General features: G+C 43.6%; 1 protein-coding gene across 2 annotated transcripts in view; it reads left to right on the top strand.

The window, feature by feature from the left end:
* Positions 1-22022, top strand: part of NHS (NHS actin remodeling regulator) — a 248617-nt gene that overhangs the window by 200163 nt on the left and 26432 nt on the right. For both annotated transcript variants that reach the window (XM_069002882.1, XM_069002891.1), the window contains exon 2: positions 21826-21978. In XM_069002882.1, coding sequence (XP_068858983.1) covers positions 21826-21978 — 153 coding nt within the window. The remainder of the gene's footprint in view (positions 1-21825; positions 21979-22022) is intronic.

Genomic DNA, 22022 nt, shown 5'->3' with positions numbered 1-22022 from the left:
AAGACTGTCTGCCTTCTGTAAACGGAGCTGGTTGTGTAATGCATTATGCATTGCGAGGTTAGACCTCTTCTGATTTCTTAATGGAAAGGCTATTTTATTTCTCAAGTGGGTGCCAGCAGGGATGCTGGAAAAGCGCAGAGATGCATCCTCCATCCCACACTGACACCGATTCACACAGTCAACTGCAGACCGGGAACTTGTCAGAGAGGAGTGAGGACCAAATCTGGAGCCAATGCAGGGGGAGAGGAGCAGCCTCAGCTTTTTTAGCAAGTGAATGGGGAGGGGGAGGAGGGTAGTATGAGCAGTGATGTCATTTTTAACTGGTTCCTCGCAGAGCTGGGAAGTGAAGTTACAGGAAAAACCTGCAGTCTCAGAATGGCTCTCAGCCTTGACTGGAGACTCTAAATGACTGAGGGTTCCCACAATGGTAATTAATTTTCTTTTCTATGCAGAACTGTTCTGTTATTTTGGGTCAAGCAGAGGGCATTTATTTTCTTTCTCTCTCTCTCTCTCTCTTTCTGTATGTTTTGAGGGTTTGACTTTCGCTGTTGCCTCTGGTTTGTTAAATACCTTGCAGGTTATTTGAAGTTTTTCCTGGGTAGTTTGAGAATTTTTCTCTGATGTGGGAATCCATGTCATTACAGGAGAGTTTAGCATGCAGCGTTTCTGCTACTCAGGAGGGGAGATGCAGAGGTTGCCAAGCACACAGCATTCTGCACAGGAAATGTACTTTTAAAATCACAGGTGGAAAGAAAGGAATTTGACTAGCATTTGTTGATGTAGTGGATGGCATTAATGTTGCTTGTAAGAGGCAGAAAGACTTCTGGTCAACCATATAGATAGAAATGAATTTTGCTTTGGTGATAATTTCTGTGGTTCTAATTGGCAGGTTTTTATTATGAGCATTTTAATTCTAGTGGCACTGAATGGAAAATGTCAACATAATAGATTCTGGCTATGTGAGACAGTATATCTATGTATAGTTTTTCATGGCATGCATTAACCACTTGAGTGCTGCTCCCTCCACTGCACTTGCCCTGTTGCTGTCTTCCATGGAAATCAGTGGGATGTCAGGCTGTGCTGTGGACAGAGGGTAATTCTGTCTCTGGTTCCTGGAATCAGCAGAATCAGTCAAGCCATTTTTAGATAAATAAGTTTGTCAAGACTGGTCCGTCAAGGGTAAAGTGTCTTAGCCCAAATGGCGGGCAGTGAAAGACATCCAAGTATTCAGCTACTGGTATCCCTGATACAGTGTGGGTTTGTGGTTGTTGTGATGATGCTTGGTCCAAAGCAGAGGATGTAATGCCAAGAGTCCATTTGGCTATGGAAGGCTTGTAACATTCCTCTCTGGGCTCCCATTTCCCAATGGTGAGACTTGCTTGTCTTTTCACCCAGGAGAACACTCAAGAGAGCTGAGGAAACCAGACCAGTTTTGCTTACTAGGAACTTGGGATGTTCATGTGATAGCCACAGACCTCCTGCTGTAGTCTGTAATGACAAGCTCAAAGATGGGAGATCTGGGCTCAAGAATGAAAGAGGCAGAAAATAAATAGCAACATTGTGATTCCTTCTGAATATGAAATGTTCCTCCAGGAAGTTCCTGCTGTGGATGAAGGCTTGAGGAATCCATTGCTCCCCTTGAGAAAGCTCTAATGGAAGAGTTGCTGGGAGGAATAAGCCTCTCTTTTAGCAGCTATTGTGAAGATGCCGGCAGCTGTCACAGGGGCCATTTTGAACTCCTCCCCCTGCAACATGCCATGGTGCAGAGGAAGAGTAAATCTGGTAACCTCTTCTTCCAGTCCTCTCAACATTAGCCTTAGTATTTGAACATGACAGAGACAAAAGCCAGGCTTTAAAAATGGCATGTTCCTCTCAGTGTGGTTTTCATCCAGATGTATGCTTGCCTTCACTAACAGTGCTTATGTGGGGGGCAGTGTGCCTGGCAGGTGGAGGGAATGGTTAACAGGCTGTACTGAACTAGTCACCATGGCATATGGAAGCTTTCCTTCTCCCTAGTGCCAGGCTGAATCTGCTGCTGTGGATAGGCAACTTTGTTTTCCTGTTTTCCTGTGATTTTAGCATGGCACCCTTCACCAGAAGGAAATAAATGCATTTTTTAAAAGGAGAGCAAAGAACTGTGTATCCAGAGTAAGCAGCGATTCATCATCCTCCTTTGAGGGCTCAGGCATGCCCACTTCCCCCACTGCCTGGAATGAAAACTAGTTCTGGATTTTGGGCCAGGGTACTAGTTCTGGCATTTTCATCTCACCTCAGTTCAGCTGAGATGAGAAGTTGCAAATTTATGGCACTAGAGACGGAGTCTGATATCCAAAGAAGAGGGGAGCTGCATGTGACTGCAGCCAGCATGCCCGCTTCTGCAGCCTTCCCCCTTAGGAGCCAGCTGACTTTGCAGCAGGGAAGGTTAGGAAGACCTTTCCAAGCACAAAGAGGAATAAAGCACTGGGACAGGCTCCTATGGAGCTCATAGGATGCCCTTCTTTTAGGCTTTTTAAGAATAATAAAATTGGGGTGAACTAAAAATACTTAGTCCACTTTAGAGTAGTGGAATTACACTTGGCTTTGCATTTTAGCATTTTTAGGACAGGTTTGGTCACACATCAGTCAAAATTCACTATAGGAAACATTTTCTGTGTCAGGAGGTGGGTACCTCATTTGCTGTTAACTTTAGCTGTGTTTCAGAGTTGGAAAAGTCATGGACCAGACAATTCTCACATGGTTCCTTTCTGCCCTCCATTTCTACTGCAGTATTAGCCCCATTGAGCTCCGACTACCACAGGGATGAGAACGGTTCAATGCCTCAGACCTTTCAGCTGTAAAACTTTGTACTGCTATTGTCAGCAAAAGTGTTACTGATGTGTCAGTGATGGACATGATTGTTAGGGAATAGGAGCCAGGGCACAGACATGACTGCAAAGGTTGCAGGTATCTTTCTGGACTTCAGTGAGCTTTGAATTTTACTGTTAGTTGGCAACTGTGTTTGCTTACATCAGGCTCTGGACAAAACCACATTTGGTTTGGAGTGGTCTCTTGGAGAGTGCTGGGGCTGTGGAGCATTAGGGAAACAAACCTCACTTGAGTGATGTAGCTGACCACTGCTCACAAGGAAGCAGCACATTTTTCATACTGTAACTGTGACACAGTATCCCGTTCAATCCATGCTGTAACCTTTCTGCTTGTTTATGTGGTGGAATTTACTTACTGTTCCAGTTGTTCTCATCTTGCATGGTCTTCTCAGGGGAGGACAACATACACTCCATGAGAATGAATTCAAGCTAACAGGTGTGTCAGAGAGGTATTTTATGGTGCATGCAATGGTGATCAAAGTTAGAGAAGCAGATAACAAAGAGGACCAAGGCTGGGTACCCAAAGCCCCCACAGGAGGCGAGGAAATAATTTTCACGGGATGGAATCACATCTGTCCTAGGAAAGGATCCTTCTCAGGGATGCAGAAAAAGTGCAAATAACTCAGTGTGAGTGTGGGAAAGGAGGAAAGGAGGAAAAGAAGAACTTCCCAGACCCAAATTTAGCAATTAGTTCAACTCTGTGCATGTGACCAAGAAACACTAAGGTCAAACGTCTAATTGCATTTTTGCCATTGTCATCTGAGTAATTATCTTTCCCCCCTGGTATTTCAGCAGGGTAAAACTGAAGTGGGTTTGGACTGCTGTACTCTGGTAAGTCAGAAACTAGGTAACCTCCATGGCTTGCTAGCAGGGCCATCTCCTCTCCTTTGGGCTCTCTTGGTAGAGTAGGCAGTGGTTATATTCCTCTGGGATACTTTTTTTAGGCTACTTGTTTTGGAAAAATCTTTGTAATCATCCATGTAATCTGGATATAACTATAAAGCACTGTGCTGTTTTCTGCCAGTAATTGAAGGAGGGGGGAAAGGTAGTGGGAGAAAAGGTGAGTTCTGCATGATCTCTTCTTGTTTCAGGAAGGACTGGTGTTTTCTTCCACTTTGCACAGCAGTGTTGCACATCATTTACTTTGTAATGATAATAGTATATAATCTTTGTAATGGTGATAATCTTCATATGCAACTGTGGATTTCAAATTCTTCCCTGTTTTTAGTGCAAATTTCATTTGATGGCATCAGAAAACTGTTTTTTCATGTCCCTGCCTATTTACCCCTACATAACCTCATTGCTAGCTATCAGAGCCAAACTTTTGATAAGAAGAAGGGTGGTGCACCAATGTCAGAATATGCAGATTCACATCTCACAGTTGCACCTCATTTTTTGTGTACCTGACAAATTTTTTTTTGGCACAGCACAAGCAATCAAAATTTATCATCCAAATTAAGACTGTAATTATATTTTGATAAAGATCTGGCAATTCAGTGAGAATGAAATTTAAAGGGTTGCCGGGATACAGATGACTCTGGATTATGGGGAAGCATTTGCATGTGGAATACTAATAAGCCAAGGCTGTTCAACATCCTTATCTAGACTTTTCCAATAGTGTCTGATAACACAGACAATCAAGTGCTTGTTTCTTTGCTATTATCTGGCAAAGTGATTAAAGATACAGGCTGCCTTTTATGAATGAAAAGGCAACATGCTTGACATGGAGTGACACAGATGTGTCCCCCTGTTGGTACACAGGAAAAGTGAGGGGATAGAGTGCTGACCATTCCCACACTATTGAGCCTGTCAAAATAAACTTTTCCTGAGGTTCCCTTTGTGGGTCCAGGCAGTGCTTTCCTGGGAGGTGTGAGTCCTGCCCAAGATGGGGGCTGCTGGGAGCCTCCTTTTGCAGAGCTGGGTTCTCACTGGGGGGCAAGAGCTGGAGGACATGTCAGGGATGAGTGGGGGATATCCAAATGCTCTAGAGTTTGCTGTCCAGGATGGCCACAGAAGTAATGGCACCATAGAGCTGGGGGAGATGCCAAACAGCTTGATTGAGCCCACAGCTGCCAAAGGGAAGGTTCTGGCTCTCATGCAGATACCTTCTTCTGCCAATCCAGCAGATGAGTAAAGCTTGACCTCAGCACTGCAATTTGATGAAGGAAGAGCTATAGCACTTTCTCTCTTTTAAGTGTCTGGTCTGTATGTGACATTAATTAGTTATTATGGAAAGTTATTGCTATTCAATAATGTGGCCTGCTGACGAAGTGTTATTCACTGCCTGTGCTGTGGTAGCACTTGCAGACCTTGGAGGGCTTCATGTGCTGTGCTCCTGACACCCTGCAGCCTGAGCCAGCTGATACCCCACACCTGTATCCCAGAGTTTCTGCTGTGCAACTGGCCAGCAGCAAGGCCAGTGTAGGGTTTGTGTTACCACCTTGCTACAACCCTGCTCCAGACTGCCTGCTTCAAATGTAGGCATGGTAAGGGAGGCTGGTAAGGGAAGGATCAATTTTTCCTAGCACTTAATTTGTCCCAGACCCTGTCTCAGCACCACCCTACCAAAGCCCTTTTATTTTCAATGTCTACCTCCAAATGTTGAGACGAGCATGCAACAATTATTATACCCTGTCCATCAGTGGTTAGGAACTTAATTGTAGCTCATGGTTGTATTTTTACTACAGATCAGAACAATTCTCTGACTTTACAGCTTTTTCAATTAACTGGGAAACAGTGAATGTGTCATATAACAATGTGAAAAACCAAGGTTTGGTGGTATGTCAGCTTCATCAAAACAAATGGTTCTACTTCCCTGCTGAACTGAATTCCTCCCAGGTTTTTTGTGACTAAGTTTTATTCTCAATATGTTCTTTCATGATGTGTAAGAAAGGGACTTGACTTGCACTAGGGCAGTTTGAATGGCAGGAAGAGCAGATGTGATCCAGGAGGCCTGGGTTAATGAGCATTTTGGGAAGGCAGAGTACATTGCAGATGCTGGAGCTGTAATATGAGAAAAAATACTGTAATACCTTGAATAGCCTTTTAAACACAAGGTGTGCAGTGCTTAAATGGTAGTCTCCTCAAATTCAACCTGCACAAATAGTAATGTGCTTTCTTTTTCCTTCCATAATGTGCATGGAAATGTGATGCCAATCTTAGACAACTCCAAAACTGCAAGGTTCTAAGTCCAGTCCAAATCCTGTGATTTTCTGTAAGTTTCAAGACTTGCCAGAGCAGAGGCTCAGTCACTGGATCAGTATCACTAGCCTGGGTCTAGTAGTGCCATGGGAAAAAGGTGTTCATCCTCTAAATGGATGCCTCGGGATCCCCAGTTCTGGCATGTATTGAAGGCTCAATACTGGTTCTTTGGACTGGTCCTGTCCTGTCCTGTCTTACATCCTAAGCCTGCCTTTCATAATTTTTCCCTCTTTCAATGTTAGAGAAGTCCAGCAAATACCTGAGAGGAAAGAGGTTCTCCCAGATTTGATAAAATCTTTCGTCTTGAGTTGTTCTGTCTCAACATATGACTGCCCCTTTCTGCCTTGGCAGTGCCAGGTGTCTATTCATATGAGGCAAAATTTAATAAAAAAAGCCTGTAAATTGTACATAAATGTAGCAGAAAGTGTTTAGCCTATTCAAAGGCTGGCTGATGTGTCAGCCTGGTTTACTCTAGTCCCATGCTCTGAATTTTCACTGGGTTTCTACTTACTACAGTTCATGCAGTTTTTCCTCTGCATTTTCTATAGTGCCTCTTCACAACACCTCCACTTACTGGTAACTTTTCAGAAATCCATCTTCTCTGTCCTGATCCTTTCAGTAAGCCTTCTTTGTTTTCCATACCAGTCGTCCTGCTCTGGGTTGGCTTTGTTGCAGTCTCTGATCCTCTCCAGAGGAAGGTGATTACATGACCTAGTCAGCTTGTGAGTCCCAGGTTATTTCTAGTACCAGCATCATGGTGAAGTCTCCATGGGATTATTGGAAACTTTCTTGGAGTCAGGCAGAGTCCTACCTTGATCTTCTGGCAGCTGTTTAACCAGAGGCACTGTGCAGTTGGTGGTACCTCCAAGAGATGAAATAAACTTTATTTATATTATGAATTGTGGTCTTTGGGCTATCAGAATAGGATTTGGCAAACAAAGCAACCCTGAAGATCTTGGACCCCATGGAAAGGTTTCAGCTTTGCTGGGTGGAAATTTTAACTTCCTGGGAAGAAGTATTTACTCAGTAGGTCAAGTGTGGGAGCTCAAGGGGAGGAAATTGCAGTCAATGAAGCTAGGAGTATAAACTGTAGTGCCCCACACTTTAAAATTCCTTTCATATGGTCTGAATCTAAAAGCTTCTGTTCCCCATAACAAGTCTGAATGAATATACTGAAGCTGATTTTCTTCACAATTCATTTCTGCTTGTGCAAAGGTACGGGACAAAGCTCTGAAAAGAGTGTGAGCTTTGACCAGTAAAACTGTGCCAGCCAAAGCCATTGCTACCATTTATCAGCATCATGTACATTTTTGAAGAATATAGGGGTGCAAAGAGTAGACTGACTGCTAAAATGCAGTTCTGCATGGCTGCAGCTGCTTTGCCAGTATAATGTACTGTATAAAGACAGAGGTCATTTTGTTGCATTAAAACCCAAAGAACTTCCATAGTTTGAGAGTGGGAAATGACCCCAGATAACACAGCTGGAGTTAGCTAGACCCTGTATTATTTCCAGAGGGTTGTTGCTTCATGTGCACAATACACTGCTTTGTATTGGTTCATGACCTCCCGACACGGTACTGCAGAGGTCCTGCATGCAGTGAGTTGTCAGACTGGGAGATATTATGAATTTGAAGCTTAGGTATAAAATTAGCAGTGTTTGTCATGTTGGTAGAAATAATAGGTTAGAATGAGGTAGGGTAGAACAGAATTAGAATTAGAATGTTTTCAATTGTTAGGGGCCTACCATGATCATGTAGTCCAAGTGGAAGATTGCTAGTCTGAAATGCAGAATGAAACTCTGGTCATCATTAGCTGTAATCTTAAAACCAGTGTTAGGTAGGCACCTGACTAGAAATGTTAGGTACTGCTGAGATATGTATCTGATGGACAGCTAGCCCCAAGTCTCCCTGGTTTCATGATGTTAAAGGAGGATTGATTGCCTGATTATTTGAGCCCCCATCAGCATGGCTGGGCATGATGACACCTGTAAGGCTGGAAAATTTAGAGCTGTACTTCAGTGGGGCTTCAGCTCATGGCAGGGGGTCTGGGGTGAGTATGGAGTTGGCTGGAGGAGGAGACATTTTTCTCCTGCTGGAATGAATGAATCATCACAAACCAGGCAGTGACAGTGCTGTTGCAAAGTTGTGCTTTCTGTAGTAGGCAAGAAATTAATGTCATTTTTCCCTCAAAATAGAGAGTTTCTGGATACAAAAATTGCCCTGGGGATTATGTGAATAAGCTCAGCTTTGGGCACATATCTGTGGTCTCAGTGGTTCGTGAATGGGTGAGAAAGGTTTTTCTGCCCACAGTCTTTTTTCGAGGCTTATTTCTGTGAGGGATGCCTGGCACTTTGGTCATCATTGGTTTCTTCTGGCTGCAGTATTTCTGGAGCAACATCATCCTACACTCACTGAGTGTCCACAGAAGGTCATCAAAGGGGAAGGAAGATGAGTGTCTTTGAGCCACCCCTTTAGCAAATATTTCCCTAGTCAAAAGTTATCACGGATGTGGCTGTAACTTCAGTAGTGATAGAACTGAAATTTCTTAAAGCTTTGAAAATTATTCCACTGTCCTGTAGAAGTATCTATAAAAATAGTTGTTGTATGACTCTAAATGAAAATCTTCTAAATTTAGATATGTTCTTCGACTTGGGCTGAATTTTTGTTGTAGCTTTCCCATACCAGAAGTATGTGTAACAACCAAAAGTAGGGGAGTTGTACTAACTGTGCAGAGGTTGCTCTGGCCCTTCTAGAGTGAAGAAGTACTGTGGTATTTTTAAAGTGTTGCTGTTGTGCAATATTACAAAGACACAAGGAATCAGGATGTTAATAGATGGGATAAAGGATAACCCAAATGAAAAGCATTCAAATGAATCTTTGCCTAACGTCCTTTTTGTAGCTAAGTAGTGATTGCAGTTTTAGGTGTTTTTTCTTCTGTGCTGTTGCTCGGAATCCCATTTTTCTGGATGTAATAAAAGTATGTTAAGTATTACAGTACCCAAACTTCAGAAATTCCTGTGTAACAAAAACCTTGCCAAGCAGACCTCACCCTCGCTTACTGTGAGAAAAGGTATTACATCCCAGAGGAAATCTTTACTTACTAATGTGAATAAACATGAAGATGAAATTATCAAACTGGCAAGCGAGGGAAACAATCTTGATTTATCAGAATTAGCTGTGTTTAAATGCAGCAGTTAAAAAACCTCAAGTGATAATGAATCTGGCAGATGATAGGTGAATTCTTGTGTCTTCCTGTGCCGTGTGGGTCTGGGCTCTAGTGGGACCAGGCAACCTGGCTCTTTTTTCTATACTGACCATGGCTGGTTAATTCTGAGTAATGAACCACCTGTTTGTTATCCAGTGCAGTGCTTTGGAGCTGCTTGTAAATGGTGAAGGTTGATTGTGCTGTAGGACCCCCTAGTCTTGTGGGTCCAAAACTGCAGTGCAAGCCACGGCTTGGTCTCAAAGGTTTGGAGCATGTCCTAGTGGGGAATAAGGAATACTTTTATCTGTAAGAGTATAACACTAAACAGACCCACCAGAGAGGTATTCCTGAACTAGCACATGAAATGCAGGGCCTGTAATTGTATGTGCGAATGCTTAGCATAAAAGGGTGATTTCTGCTCTTAAGACACACAAGTAGAAAGACCACAGAAAAGGCTAGGAGGTCCCTGGCAGGACAAGAGATGGCTGTTGAAGGCCAGGAGGTAACTTGGATCAGGCCCAGAGCAGGGATGTGCCAGCATATCCACCTATGAGGCCAAACTCCATCCCCAAACAACAGCAGCCCAGGCAACCACGATTGAAAATGCTGTCTCAGTTCTTAGCTTTTCACTGCATACCAACTCTTATATTTTCTCCTCTTTTCTTTTTTTCCTTTTTTTTTTTTTTAAGCTTAGCAGCAGAGGTAAGACCTTGTTTTCATATTCTCTGTAACACCCTTATGATACTTTCAACACTACATAGAAATAAGCAGATGGCAGGGAGCTGATCTGTATTTGTATATAAAATGTCTCTGACTTTATGATCAAGATCCAGTTTACAAAAAAAAAAAAAAACTTGGCTAGGGTGGCTCTCCCTCCGCCTGTGCTGGCAGATGCTACGGGAGTTGATAGGATGTGAGGACCAATTGCCACCTCCCCCCTCCACAGATCCTGCCAGATCAGGGCTGTGCTGTATCCGTGGGTGTCGTCTGCCTTTGCTGTTCAGCATGTACAGCATCTCAGCCTCTAGAGCAGTCTGGCACCTCTTCCAGCACTTCCTTTTTTTAACACCACTTGGAAAATCCATAGAGAAGAGAAGCAGAGAAGAGAAGGCAGTGAAGTGGGAGGGAGGTAATTAGGGCTAGACCTGATGTCCTGACATGGCTGGAGGGTCCAGAGAAATCAGGCAGATCCATGACTTAGGAAGGACAGAGTAAGGACAGCAAAATTGCACACCTGGCCCAGCTTATGGTCACATTTAGAGTGTGTTTATCCCTTCCTTCATAAAAATGAATATATTTTGTTCAGTTGCTCAGGCAATGCTTCACCTTTTGAGTTAAAACTCACCTTATGCCTTGGAAGCTTGCCTGTCTGTGACCCAATTTTATTTACTTTGTCATTAAATGTATTCAGTGACTAAATGTGAGAACTGATCCATAGCTTTGCAGACTCCCTTCTGTTTCCAAGTAGGGAGCCCTGCTCCCACATAAAGATGGTGCCTCCCCTCTTGATGCCTGGTGTGACAGAACATGTCAGCTCCTCACAGTCTGTCTTCTCATGGTCCTTCCACAGTGAACAGAGGGGGATAGGTGCTGCTAGACAACTCTTCAGATCTCTGTGAGGCACATTTGTACTCAAAATCAGTGAGGAGCCTATCTGTTAGCTACAGAAATTCTCCAGGGAGACAAATCTCCCCTGAGAAAAGTTACTTTTGTGATTATTTTCCATTGTCTGCTTCTTTATGCTTGGAAATATTGTCAGCTTTGCTCATCGTGAATAAATCTGAGTGTCCCAGGAGTGCCCTCCGCCCTGATTCACCATTCCACTTGATACACGATACATTAAGGTCAAACACTGTTTGCTACTCAGTGGCCCCATTTCTAACTTACACTTTCTGCATGATAACTTTAATGACAATTCTTCCTTCTCCCAATGCCCTTCTCCCTGCTCTCCTTTGTTCCTTGCCTTATTCCTTTCCTGAAAGTATTTCCTAGTTTAATTTCTTTTCCTGTGGATTTTTTTTGAAGAAGCTTATTTCCTGCAGATTAGTTTTATTTAATTTTCATCACTGCTTACAGCTGAGAGTTTGAAGACTTCCTGCCCAGTGTTGCTGTCAGTGCAGTCATTCCACAGTGGTATTTGATAGTTGCCAGTGGGTGTTGACACCTGACATTTCTGCTCTGGTTTTGACTGGATGCAATGAAATGTAGCCATTTCAGCCATGCCTTCTGGTCTTTCTTCTTCATGTACAGTCCTTGGGACACAGTCATAATAAAATGTCTGCCCACAGTTAAAAGGTAATCATTTTATATGTACATCAAGGGAGCAATTGTTTGCCACTCTGTGTATTTGCCGTGCTAAAGCCAACGTGTTGAAAGTTGCCTTGTACTGGGTCTGATGCATGCACAAAGACAGAGGAGTTACAAGAAGTGGAGACAGAGGAGTGCAAGAATTAGCTGTTTGCAGCTATGTTCTGGATGACAGCTCTCACCAGAGAGTGGTCCACACCCCTGCAGCATCTGACAAACCCTGAAGCTCTTCAGCAGATGTGGCTTTTCAGAAACCCCGTCAGAACTCAATTAGGTTTTGTGCATGAATATGTGGCTTAATAGTATAAATGTGAGTACAAACAATAGGATATGGTTTGGACTCATAAAACCATATTAGCCAAAACAATGTAGCCTGGCGTGTGTTATGGTCTTTATGAACATCCTATGACACTTTAAAAGAAGCAAATGCTTTAAAATTTATTTTAGCTTAAATGTCTTCATGCTGCATTTTAGGTACTAGTTGCCATTGGCTGTGATGTCTCACTTCAAAGTGAGAGTTAGTGGGTCAGTGTGAGCCATGGGGGCTCCCCAGCTGGCATGGTTACAGCTTTGCACCTCTGCAGGGACATCCAAGGGGATACCAATGTTCACCTCCTGGTTAAATTTGCAATCTGGCATTTGCCATTTGAGGCTTGTGGACCATTTGATCTAAGCAAGGGCTTGAAATGAAGTAGAAAAAAGCAGTGCAAGTCTGCAGAAAAAATATTAGTGCCTAAGGTGAGTAAGCTGAGAACATGTTATTTAAATAATAACAACAGTGGGAAGATAATTTATCTTGACATAAGTTATTCATCCTGCAGTCTAGATACACAACATCACTGACAGAGTTTCCAAATGTTATCTGGATGGGTTTCTTTAAAAAGTAATCCAGTGTATCTTGGTGTCTTTGTATAGAAAGTCTTTTTGTCTGTGTATAGAAAGTACTGTAAGTAATACAGGCCATTCCATATATTGTAACACATCCATGCTTTATGGATTAAGGGCTAATTTCGAACCCAAAAGGCCTGGAGGGGAGAGGCTGCAATTCCTGGGAAAGAGCTGGAGCTCTGGCAGTGCGTGGTGCTGGAACATGTCCTTGGCATCACAGGGTGGGTAGAGGGCACTCACAAGAATTCTAAAGGTTGCCTAAATCCTAATCAGGTTTCTTCACTCAAAACAATTCCTTTGAGAAAGTATAGAAGGGAAAGGTGCAGGAATCCTTATTTGCAGGCAGCTCTCCTTCCCCTTACAAAACAAAAAGAACTGTGTTCACTATTGTCTCAACAAATGAAACTCTGCAATTCAGCTGGCCCTGCTCTCAGTGTGCTTCTCTGAACTCTTACATCCCAGTTGGCTGTAATGTGTTACACAAACATCCCATAAGAAGTGGGACTGGAGAAGGACAGTGTGGAAATAGGAGCCTCCTCCTGGCCCAGAGCAATCTGGTCTAGCAAAAGGTGTTCCTGCCCATGGAAGGGAGTTGGAACTAGGTGATCTCTAAGGTCACTTCCAGCCCAGCCCAGTCTGTGGTTCTGTGATTTGTGGGCTGATTCAGATGGTTGTCTGAAACTGGGCTTCAAGGAAATGGCTTGGGAGGCCAGAGCCAGACCAAACATCTGAGGGGGCTGGTAATGGAGGGCTTGGGTATTCACTGAGACTGGGGAAGAGTTTTACTGAAAGAACCCAGAGGAGCTACACCGTGAACTGGTTGTATCTGCAACTGCACCCCTGTGCCCAGCCAGATCTGGGCCACCATCAGGGTGGCTCCAGAGAAAACCTGTAGAGGGGTGTGTGGGATTTTTGTTGCCTGTCCCAAGAAACACACTGCCTTACCATTCCAGGGAGGAAGCTATTTAGAGATAGGGATAGAGAGACACAGCCAGGTCTTTCAATGCCACTGCAGAACAGACTTATGGAGCTGCAAGAGCAGCAAGAATATATCTCCAGAGGAAGAAAAAAAAGAGTTGCCTTTGGTCCCCCTGAGATGCTTGATTTTCTGTCTTCCCCTGAAGGGCTGTGAGTAATTTGAAGGGACATGTTGTAGTAGTATTTACATACATAGTATTGCACAGTATTTACTAAATGGAATTGGAAGAAACTGTTGCTACTTACCTCCACTTGCAGTTAGGTGGCATCCAAGGCATCTAGCCAAGCAAACTGAAAAAGACTGATGGGGAGGAAGAAGTATGAAATATGAGCCACCGTCTCTGCTCCTAACACATGGCTTGTTGTTCCTGACTCTTGGGAGTTTGATTCCTCAGCCTACAGGCAGTGCCAGTGGAAGGGAAGGAGGGCCCTGCTCATTTGTTTTCAGTGCAAACTGGCATCTTTGATGCTAAATGCTGTTTCTCTGCGTTTACCTGCTGAGAAGGTACAGAGACTAAGTCTTAGAGCTTAGATGGAAGGTTGTAGTTTTTCAAATTTCAAACAGAAAACAGAAATACATTTGCTGTACTTGGAATAAGTGATCTGAATCTTATCTCCCAATATGGCAAGCACAGCATATTCTTTCTTGAGTGTCATCTTCCAGTGTGCTTTTTCAAGGTTCATGGTGTTTTACTGGTGGTCTCTAGGTTCACAAATGTGGAGAGATTGTTCATATTGCACATGCCGATGTGGAAATAGGTGCTGCAATGACCAAGTCTCTGCTATTCTTGAAAAGAGAATGCTCAGCATAGACTCAAAAGGCTATTACTTGAAAATGACCACTTTAGGTGCAAATGTTCAGACAGAAATATGCGGGGGAATTGAATGTTTTCAGTAGAAGAATAGGCAGGATACCCTAAAACTGCTGCCAAAAACCAGTTTGACCTACCTTAAAATTGTCTATAGGATGGGATTTTTTTTCCACAAGATTGTGAAGGTAAGCATTAACTAAGGTAGGTAGAATAGTAAATGAATTTTGTAAAGCTTTGTTCTTGAGTGCTGGCATGTGAAATCAAGGTGACTGATCTGAGAGCACCATCACAGTGAACAGCACACTTCTCTGTGATAAAAGGGAGAGCGTTATGGTGACCTGCTGGAGCAACTCGGGCAAGCTTAGTAGTGATTTGGGCTGAGTCAGTACAGGGGAAAAAGAGCAGAGCAGTGAGAGAGAATTGCAAAGGATGGCTGAAAGCATGCTTACAAAGTGTGTTATCGAGACCATACACTACACTGCTGGAGATAAGAGACTTTATCTTGCTGCCTGTCCAGAGTAGGAGTAATGTGAAGGGTCAACACGGGAAGAAATCTGTGTTGACAAGCACTGAAAGTGTGTCAAATTGAAAGAAGTGCTTTCAACTAATTAAGCATGTAGGACTGAAAGGGCTCTCTTGGGACATTGATTTCAGTTATATGCTCTGGAGTGTGTATGTACACAGACACATAGACGTGTGCATATGTGGGATGTCATATCATCCCTGCTGTAACAGTCCATCCTTACAATTAGGTCCAGTAACCTTAAAATAGTTCTGGTTTGGGTTTTTCTCCACCACTGTTTATACCTTCACTATTTTACTGGCTAGTTAGCTCTTTGTTTTCTCATTGAGCATTGTAGCAATCTGAATTGAATATGAAATTAATATTCCTGCAGAATAGTTGACCTAACAGCAGCCTTAAGTTTGCCAGGCAGGACTGCCATGTTGTCTGCCTTTTTTACCATTACCCTGCAGGGCACTCTTGGAGGCTGTGTAAAGCACAGAGCTGAGAACAGGAATGAAAGAAAAGGAAGAAATTTCTGGCTATAGAAACTTCACAGGACTGAAGGCTTGAACATAGAAAGTACTCTGTATTTCTAAGAGGTTATTGTCTATCCTGCAGTGACAGCTTTGAAATACTTTGAAATATGAAGTTCCATTCTGGCCACTGTAACATATTTGACAGAGTTAGGAAAAGCAGTTTAAAATATGTTCAAACACCACCAGCAGTGATTGAAAGCAGCAAAGCCAAGAATGGGATTAGTATGTGGTACTCTTCACGTAAGTGCATATTGCTTAACAGCCTAATCTTCTTATGTGTATAAGAACCACACACCTCCCAGCCCTCTTGAATTATTGTTGTGCCAGTCAACCAAACATCAGGTAAATGCAAAATTCAAGGATCTGCTGATGGAAATGACATCCAAATCACATGCTTTCCAGTATCTTAATCTCTCCTGTTACCTGAATGCCAAATATGGATGCGGTTTTGTCCACTTGCCCTTTTTTCTCCTGAATAGCTGTTATTTCCATGTGTAGCATAATGCAAGGCAGAGAAATGCCACAGGGATGTGCTAAAAAACTGTGATTGAAACGTGAGAGGTTTCACTGTACTGACAGGAAATAAAACAATACAAAGAGCATAAAAGATTGTGGTCTTTCTCAACAGATTCTGCTGTCAGTTAGGTTTCTGCCTTTTTGCTTGAGTTTGAAAAATTTGCTAAATTGTCTGTCCATGAGTGCAGAACAGAATAATAATTGTACTCATGCTGTTGCCCACATGTAGCTAAAGACTTAACTTGTTTTGTCATGTCTCCCCTCCTGTTTTACTGGAGGGCAGCTGCAGCCTGCATAGACACAGTTGTGCTGGCTTTGATTTGCATGTGCAAGTGCCAGTGGCAGGGCAGATGTGGTGATCCAGGCTTCAGGTCCAGACCAGTTGCCCAAACGATCTCTTGGGGTCTGTGTCACGGGAGCTTTTCACTCACATCCATCCTGGACTCAGGTTGCACAACACAAAAACTCTTCAGAAACAATTTGGATTTCTGCCCTGATAATAGCAATAAGAAAAAATGATGCACAAAGCCATTACAAACCATTTTCCAATTGTTAATAAAGATGGGACAGGAAAGTAGCTCATCCAAACAGCTACTCACAGTTCCCGTTGGTGGGGTTTGCCATTGGCAAGTAGGGAAATGTCTGGGTGCATGCATGGTTGGGAGGAAGCACAATTGTTGAAAACAGAGTGATTGTCCCACCTTCGAGGAGCTCCAGGCTCCAGTGTCCCTGCTGGGTAAGCCCCAGCACTCTCTTTGACATCACTGTGAAGCAGCAGCCGCAGAGGGAGCTGCTTTGAAAGGACTGAGCTTGCTGATGGATGTGGGACATGAACAGCAAAGAAGCGACTCTAGATTTTTACCAGTGTTGTAGGCTTAAAGCCCCTGGGTGCTCCAGTGGAGACACAAGTACATTGGGGGAAGAGTACATTCAAGACATACAGGACTATAAATAAAATTCACATCAGACTCAGCATTTGCCTCAATGAAACATTTATGCACTAAATTGCATGATGAAGTTGGATGTGCTGCCAGGCTGCCTAGTCTTTGAGATAATCTAGTCTTCCTCAGAATTAATTTTCTTGCAATGTGTTGCACACAAACACAGCAGGCAGTAACTCACTGCTGACCTGGGCGGTAGCTGAGGAAGAGTCTGATCACGTTGAGTTCCGCTGCTGCTGGCATAGGCCTGTTTATGCAAAGCTGGATGAACATCCAGCTTTCTTATGACATTGGATCACACAACAGAAAAAAGTCACAATTTTTACATGAAATAGCTAGAAAAAAATGGCATATGCTAAAATGACAGGTCAACCACCCTAACACTAGAGAAGAAGGGCTTTCCTAAGCAGAGCCTGGCATGGTGCTGCTGGCCACAGAAGCCTTTGGGTGCATCCTACACCCCTGCAGCAGGGTGTGTAAAGAGGTGGAGTTTCACTAAGTGCACAGCCCACAGCACCTCTGCCACCTGCAAAGGGCTTGGGTCATTACAGCCTGTCTTAAGCCTAACTGTGCTCTGGAATAGGCTTATTTTCTAGTCTGATCCTTTTTAATTTGAGGTTTTGTCTTTTGGAATCTGGATACTTTAATAAGGATTCGGCAGCTGCCGGTTCAGCTTTGCCTGTGCAGAATTCGGGGCTGACAGTTCTGGGCTCTGGCCCTTAACATGTAGGCAGCTTCCTCACTCGCTGCTCCAATTCCCTCCAGGCTGCACACTTTTTCACACCTTACAACAAATCATGTTTTCTCTCTGAACCAGGAAACATAGGAAATTATCTTTTTTTCTTTCTTCCCCTGACAGCTAATAGCAACTATAATACAGAGAGAAATAATAGAAAGTTGAGAGACAGAAGGAGCTAGGAAGGGGGAGGCAAGCGTCTAGAGAAGCAGACGGAGTTGGAGGGGAAACCCCTGGATCTATGAAATAAATAGAGCAGAAATCTTTCTTGCTTGGCCTTTGTGGTGTTATTATTAGAACAACCACGCCTGAGTGCACTAAAGCCGCACAACCTTCAAGCATCCACATCCAGCTCTGCTGTGGCAGGATCCTTTTTCTGCTTGGCTAAAGGAGGGAAGAGGATGAGAGGATGTGAAGACGAGAAGGATCTGTAAATGATAAATATGATCAACTTCAATAAAACAGCCATTTAGAAATCTTCAAAAATCTTCTCATGAGAAGAGCCATTAGTGTATGTCTGTTTGACATGGGTTGTTCGGAAACCAGCCAGTGTTAATGGATCCACAGAATGGAATGGAGAATCCATTTAAATGGTCTCTTGTCATTTTTTCATCCCACAAGACAAAAAAACCCAATTACTTTAACTCAGGAATGAAATGAAGTGATAGTTTATATGATTCACTTGTACAGTCTAAACTGATTAAAGCGCACACTAAAAATATATTAACAGTCTATATCTGATGCCTGAAATGAAGCATTTGCTGTCTCTGTATAGGCTTTTTTTCTCATTCATGTCCAGCTGTTAATCATTTAAGGGCTGTGGCTTTACAGTTTCTATATTGCTTTATTTATTATGCATGTTACGATGATGCTGAGGGGCTACAGCCACGCGCAGGCTCAGCATTGTAAAAACAGCCTGCAGTGTAAAACACTGAGTAAAGGAAGTGCTGGCTGAAAGAGATACCTTATCCTCATTGCACAGAATGGAAGCATAGGGAGTCTTAATATTTAACGCCAGCTCCTAGCAGAAGCATTTGGTGAGGCTTTGACTGCACATTTCTTCTAGATCTCAGCCCAGTGGTCTTTATATGCTGAATTACCCTGCCACAGGGTTGTCTTTTTTCTTTTAGTGGAAGTAAGAGATTCAGTCCTGTGAAGAAAATTAGATGTTCAGTAGTCCTTAAAGCTCACAGTCCACTCCTGTGTTTTCATCCTCTGGCTTCAGCTCTCAGCAATGGTGCCCAGTTCCCAGGGGCAATCAGCAAGAGCCAGGCGAAATGTCATTGCAGAAGAACAGGCAATGTGCAAAGGACAGGGAAGGACATGCAAAGGACAATGTGCAAGGAATAAAATGGAAGCAGGTCCCTCTTTTGGCAGGCTTTTATTCACCAGTTAGCTTTTTCCCTCTCTCTCCTTTCCAGGAGTTTTTTTCAGAGCTTTGCTGCTCTGAGGTTGGGATGCTGTTCCTCAAACATCCAGGCTAATTGCATTCATTGTGGGTTTATACTTACTTATCCTTGGGCCAGCATTGTCCTCCACCCTACTCAGCACTGCTCCCTCCCTCTGAGCTTCCTCCCCACGGCAGGCTGAGAACATTCATCCCCTTGCGGCTTTTTTTGCCAGCACTTCTAGTTTCTATTCTGGATCTCCTAGAAAATCCACTCCAGCTTTGGAATATTTTAAAGGATTGGTCAGTTCAGTGAGTATTCTGCAATATTTCTGCTTTCTTGGTATCAGGGGGAATATATTCCCTGTTACCATGAACCAGAGATCCTGCAGGGAAAGGTGAGAAGACATGGATGGGTGCTGGCTTGGGCCATAGCACAGGGTACTGTAAGCTTCTTAATGCCCTATCATTTGAAGATAAGCAATGTATTTGTGGTTTTTCTCCTAGGACAGCACCATGCACAGCTCTGCCAGGTCTGCTGGCTAAGGGAGACTTGCTGGGTGGCCAAGAGGTCATGCTATTTTATCTGTCAACAGCAATGTATGTCTACAACAGTAGGTGTGCAGCAGAGCTTGCATGAACTTGGTTTCATTTTTAAGTCTCACACAAAGTGTATTAATCCAACTCCTACTCTTACTTATAAAACACTGTTGCCAAGGCCAAAAGAGCTTTCTGCAAGCTAAATTTTGCAGCAAAATCTATTCTAGTCTTATGAAATGTCTGAAAATTTCTTAAGTAGGTAAAACTTTCCACTTACTGATATTCATCACAGACAACTACTAGCGCTTCAGTCTAGACAGATTTTTCTGGGAATAGGAAGGAACTGCTTGTGCCTGCCTTTTCATTAGCCTCCAGGGTACAATTTGTGATCATGAATATCACATGCCCTCAGCAATACGAAGAATGGGTGGGGTATCATTACTGTTGCTTACAAATTTTTGTCTTGAGCTGAGATTCCCAAGGAAGAAGTGTGGCTCAGAACAGGATCAGGACAAGTTGCTTTGTGTCTCAGTACCTTGTATGTAGAACAGACGTTACCTTCAAGGGCTAAAGAAGATACAAAATCCACTCGTGCGAGTGAGGTATTTCCCTTCTGCAGTGGTAACAGACAGACAAGCCATCAAAAGCTCTGCCTGCAATTTGGCAACATTATGTTTTTGCAATGTCAAAAATTTAATTAGTAAATCCTCATGATGAACAAGCACTGACAGGTTGCCATCATTCATCCTACTACCTTCCTCCACTATCATTTTTTTCACCCCTGGTGCCATTCCTTGCACTGACACTGTGCCAGTTGCATGGAGCAGCACTACAAATGTGCTGAAAAGTGAGTGAAACCCCACCTGCAAAAATCCACTGAGAAGCAAAGCAAGGCTCCTTACTGGACAGAGTTTGGGGTCCCTTCATTGTTGCTGAAGCTCTGAGAACCTGAACATCAGCAGGTCTGTTCATCATATTATACCACCACTTCCATCATGACACCTGCAAATTTTGGTGAACTGTTGGGGTGTTTCTCTAATCAAAGAAATGGATAGTCTCTCATCATCCCACACATGGCAGGATGGTTCCTAGGTTTCTCCTCTTCTGTCTGCTCCCCACTTCTTCTCCAACTGTACTTTCCCAATTCTTTCTCTGTACAAAGCACTGGTATGCCTTCAGGCTGAGTGAAATGTTGTTTTGCATTAGTGAAAAACCAGAAAGACCAAAGAGAGCTCTCTGGCTCTCCACCAGAGAGCCATTCTCTGCCATGATGCACTGGCTATCCCTCAAAAGAGGGTAAGAGAGTGCAAAAGCAGGAATGTAGATGAGAGCCCTGAAATGTGAGAGGTGAGGAGCGCATGGCCAGGGCAGGGACCCGCCTGAGGCACACTGGCTCTTTGGCTGCTGACTGGGAAGGGAAGCCCAGGAGATACCTCCTGTGCATGAGGGTGCCTGCCTGTGTCACACTGTGCTGTCCTGTGAGCAAAACACCTGCAGCAGCTCCTTGGTGTTTGACGGAGACTGTCTGTATCGATGCCTGTGCTAGAAGGATCAATCCCGGTGCTATACCTGAGGATGTGCCACCTGCTCTGCTGCATTACGTGGGCTGAGGATGAGCCTGCTCCCTGCTGCTGGCTGGGGCAGAGGCTGGCATCTCCTATGGCCCTCCACTCCTGCTTTGGCCCTTGGAAAGCTACCTACTGTGTACACTGAGGCTGGGCATAGTCAATGGGACTCCCATGAGTCCCAGCACTCCTGAGAAATTCTCTCAAACCTTTAGTGGACTTGATTAATATAATTTTCAGAGGCAGACTTCTGGGATTTTGCTTTAGAGGAACTGAAGTGTTCCTGTCCGTCAGAAGTCCCTGTTTATTAAAGGAACCTCTTTTGATAGGTGACAGTTAAAGTCTCTCAGCAGGGCAAGCAGTTAATCTCAGTCGTTATGCCCTGGAAGGCAGTGAACTAGCAACCTGCATCAGAAGCTAGTTGTGTGTAACATGATGTAGTGAAAGAGCATGTTGACAGGAGAATGAGTAAAGGGAAGACCTATTCCTCCCACTGCCTTTGCTCAAAATGTCACTGTGGAAAGATTGCGTCGCTTCTTTGCATTTTTGTTTTGCTATCTACAAAATGATTAGCCCTTTGGTCCATTTATATAAAACACTGATATAGTATCATTTCACCTGCTTGCCTCCATAGAGCCATGTGCAATCTGGTAAAAGGGCATTGTCTAAATGCTAACTGGTATATAAAATGATGTGAATATTTGCTGCTATGTGATGGGAGTAAAGGTGCTGTAACAAACCCTGTACCTGTTCTTGACAATGCTGTTCCAAGAAAGAACCTTTGCTTTTCAGCTGATGGAAGAGAGACTAGAAGTCTTACCTTGTACTCTGTTTTGATCCTACAGCTGTCTCCAACCTTGATGCAGAGAGCAAACTGAGTGTCTATTACCGAGCACCTTGGCATCAGCAAAGAAACATCTTTCTCCCCTCCACCAGACCGCCCTGCGTGGAGGAGCTGCACCACCACGCCAAGCAGCACCTGCGAGCCTTGCGCAGAGGTAGGTGCTCCCCCGTGCTCCAGCTCCACACATGTAACACCTCT

This window comes from Aphelocoma coerulescens, chromosome 1, assembly GCF_041296385.1.
Source record: "Aphelocoma coerulescens isolate FSJ_1873_10779 chromosome 1, UR_Acoe_1.0, whole genome shotgun sequence".
NCBI classification, from domain to species: Eukaryota; Metazoa; Chordata; class Aves; order Passeriformes; family Corvidae; genus Aphelocoma; species Aphelocoma coerulescens.
This window is presented reverse-complemented; position numbering and strand designations above follow the sequence as displayed.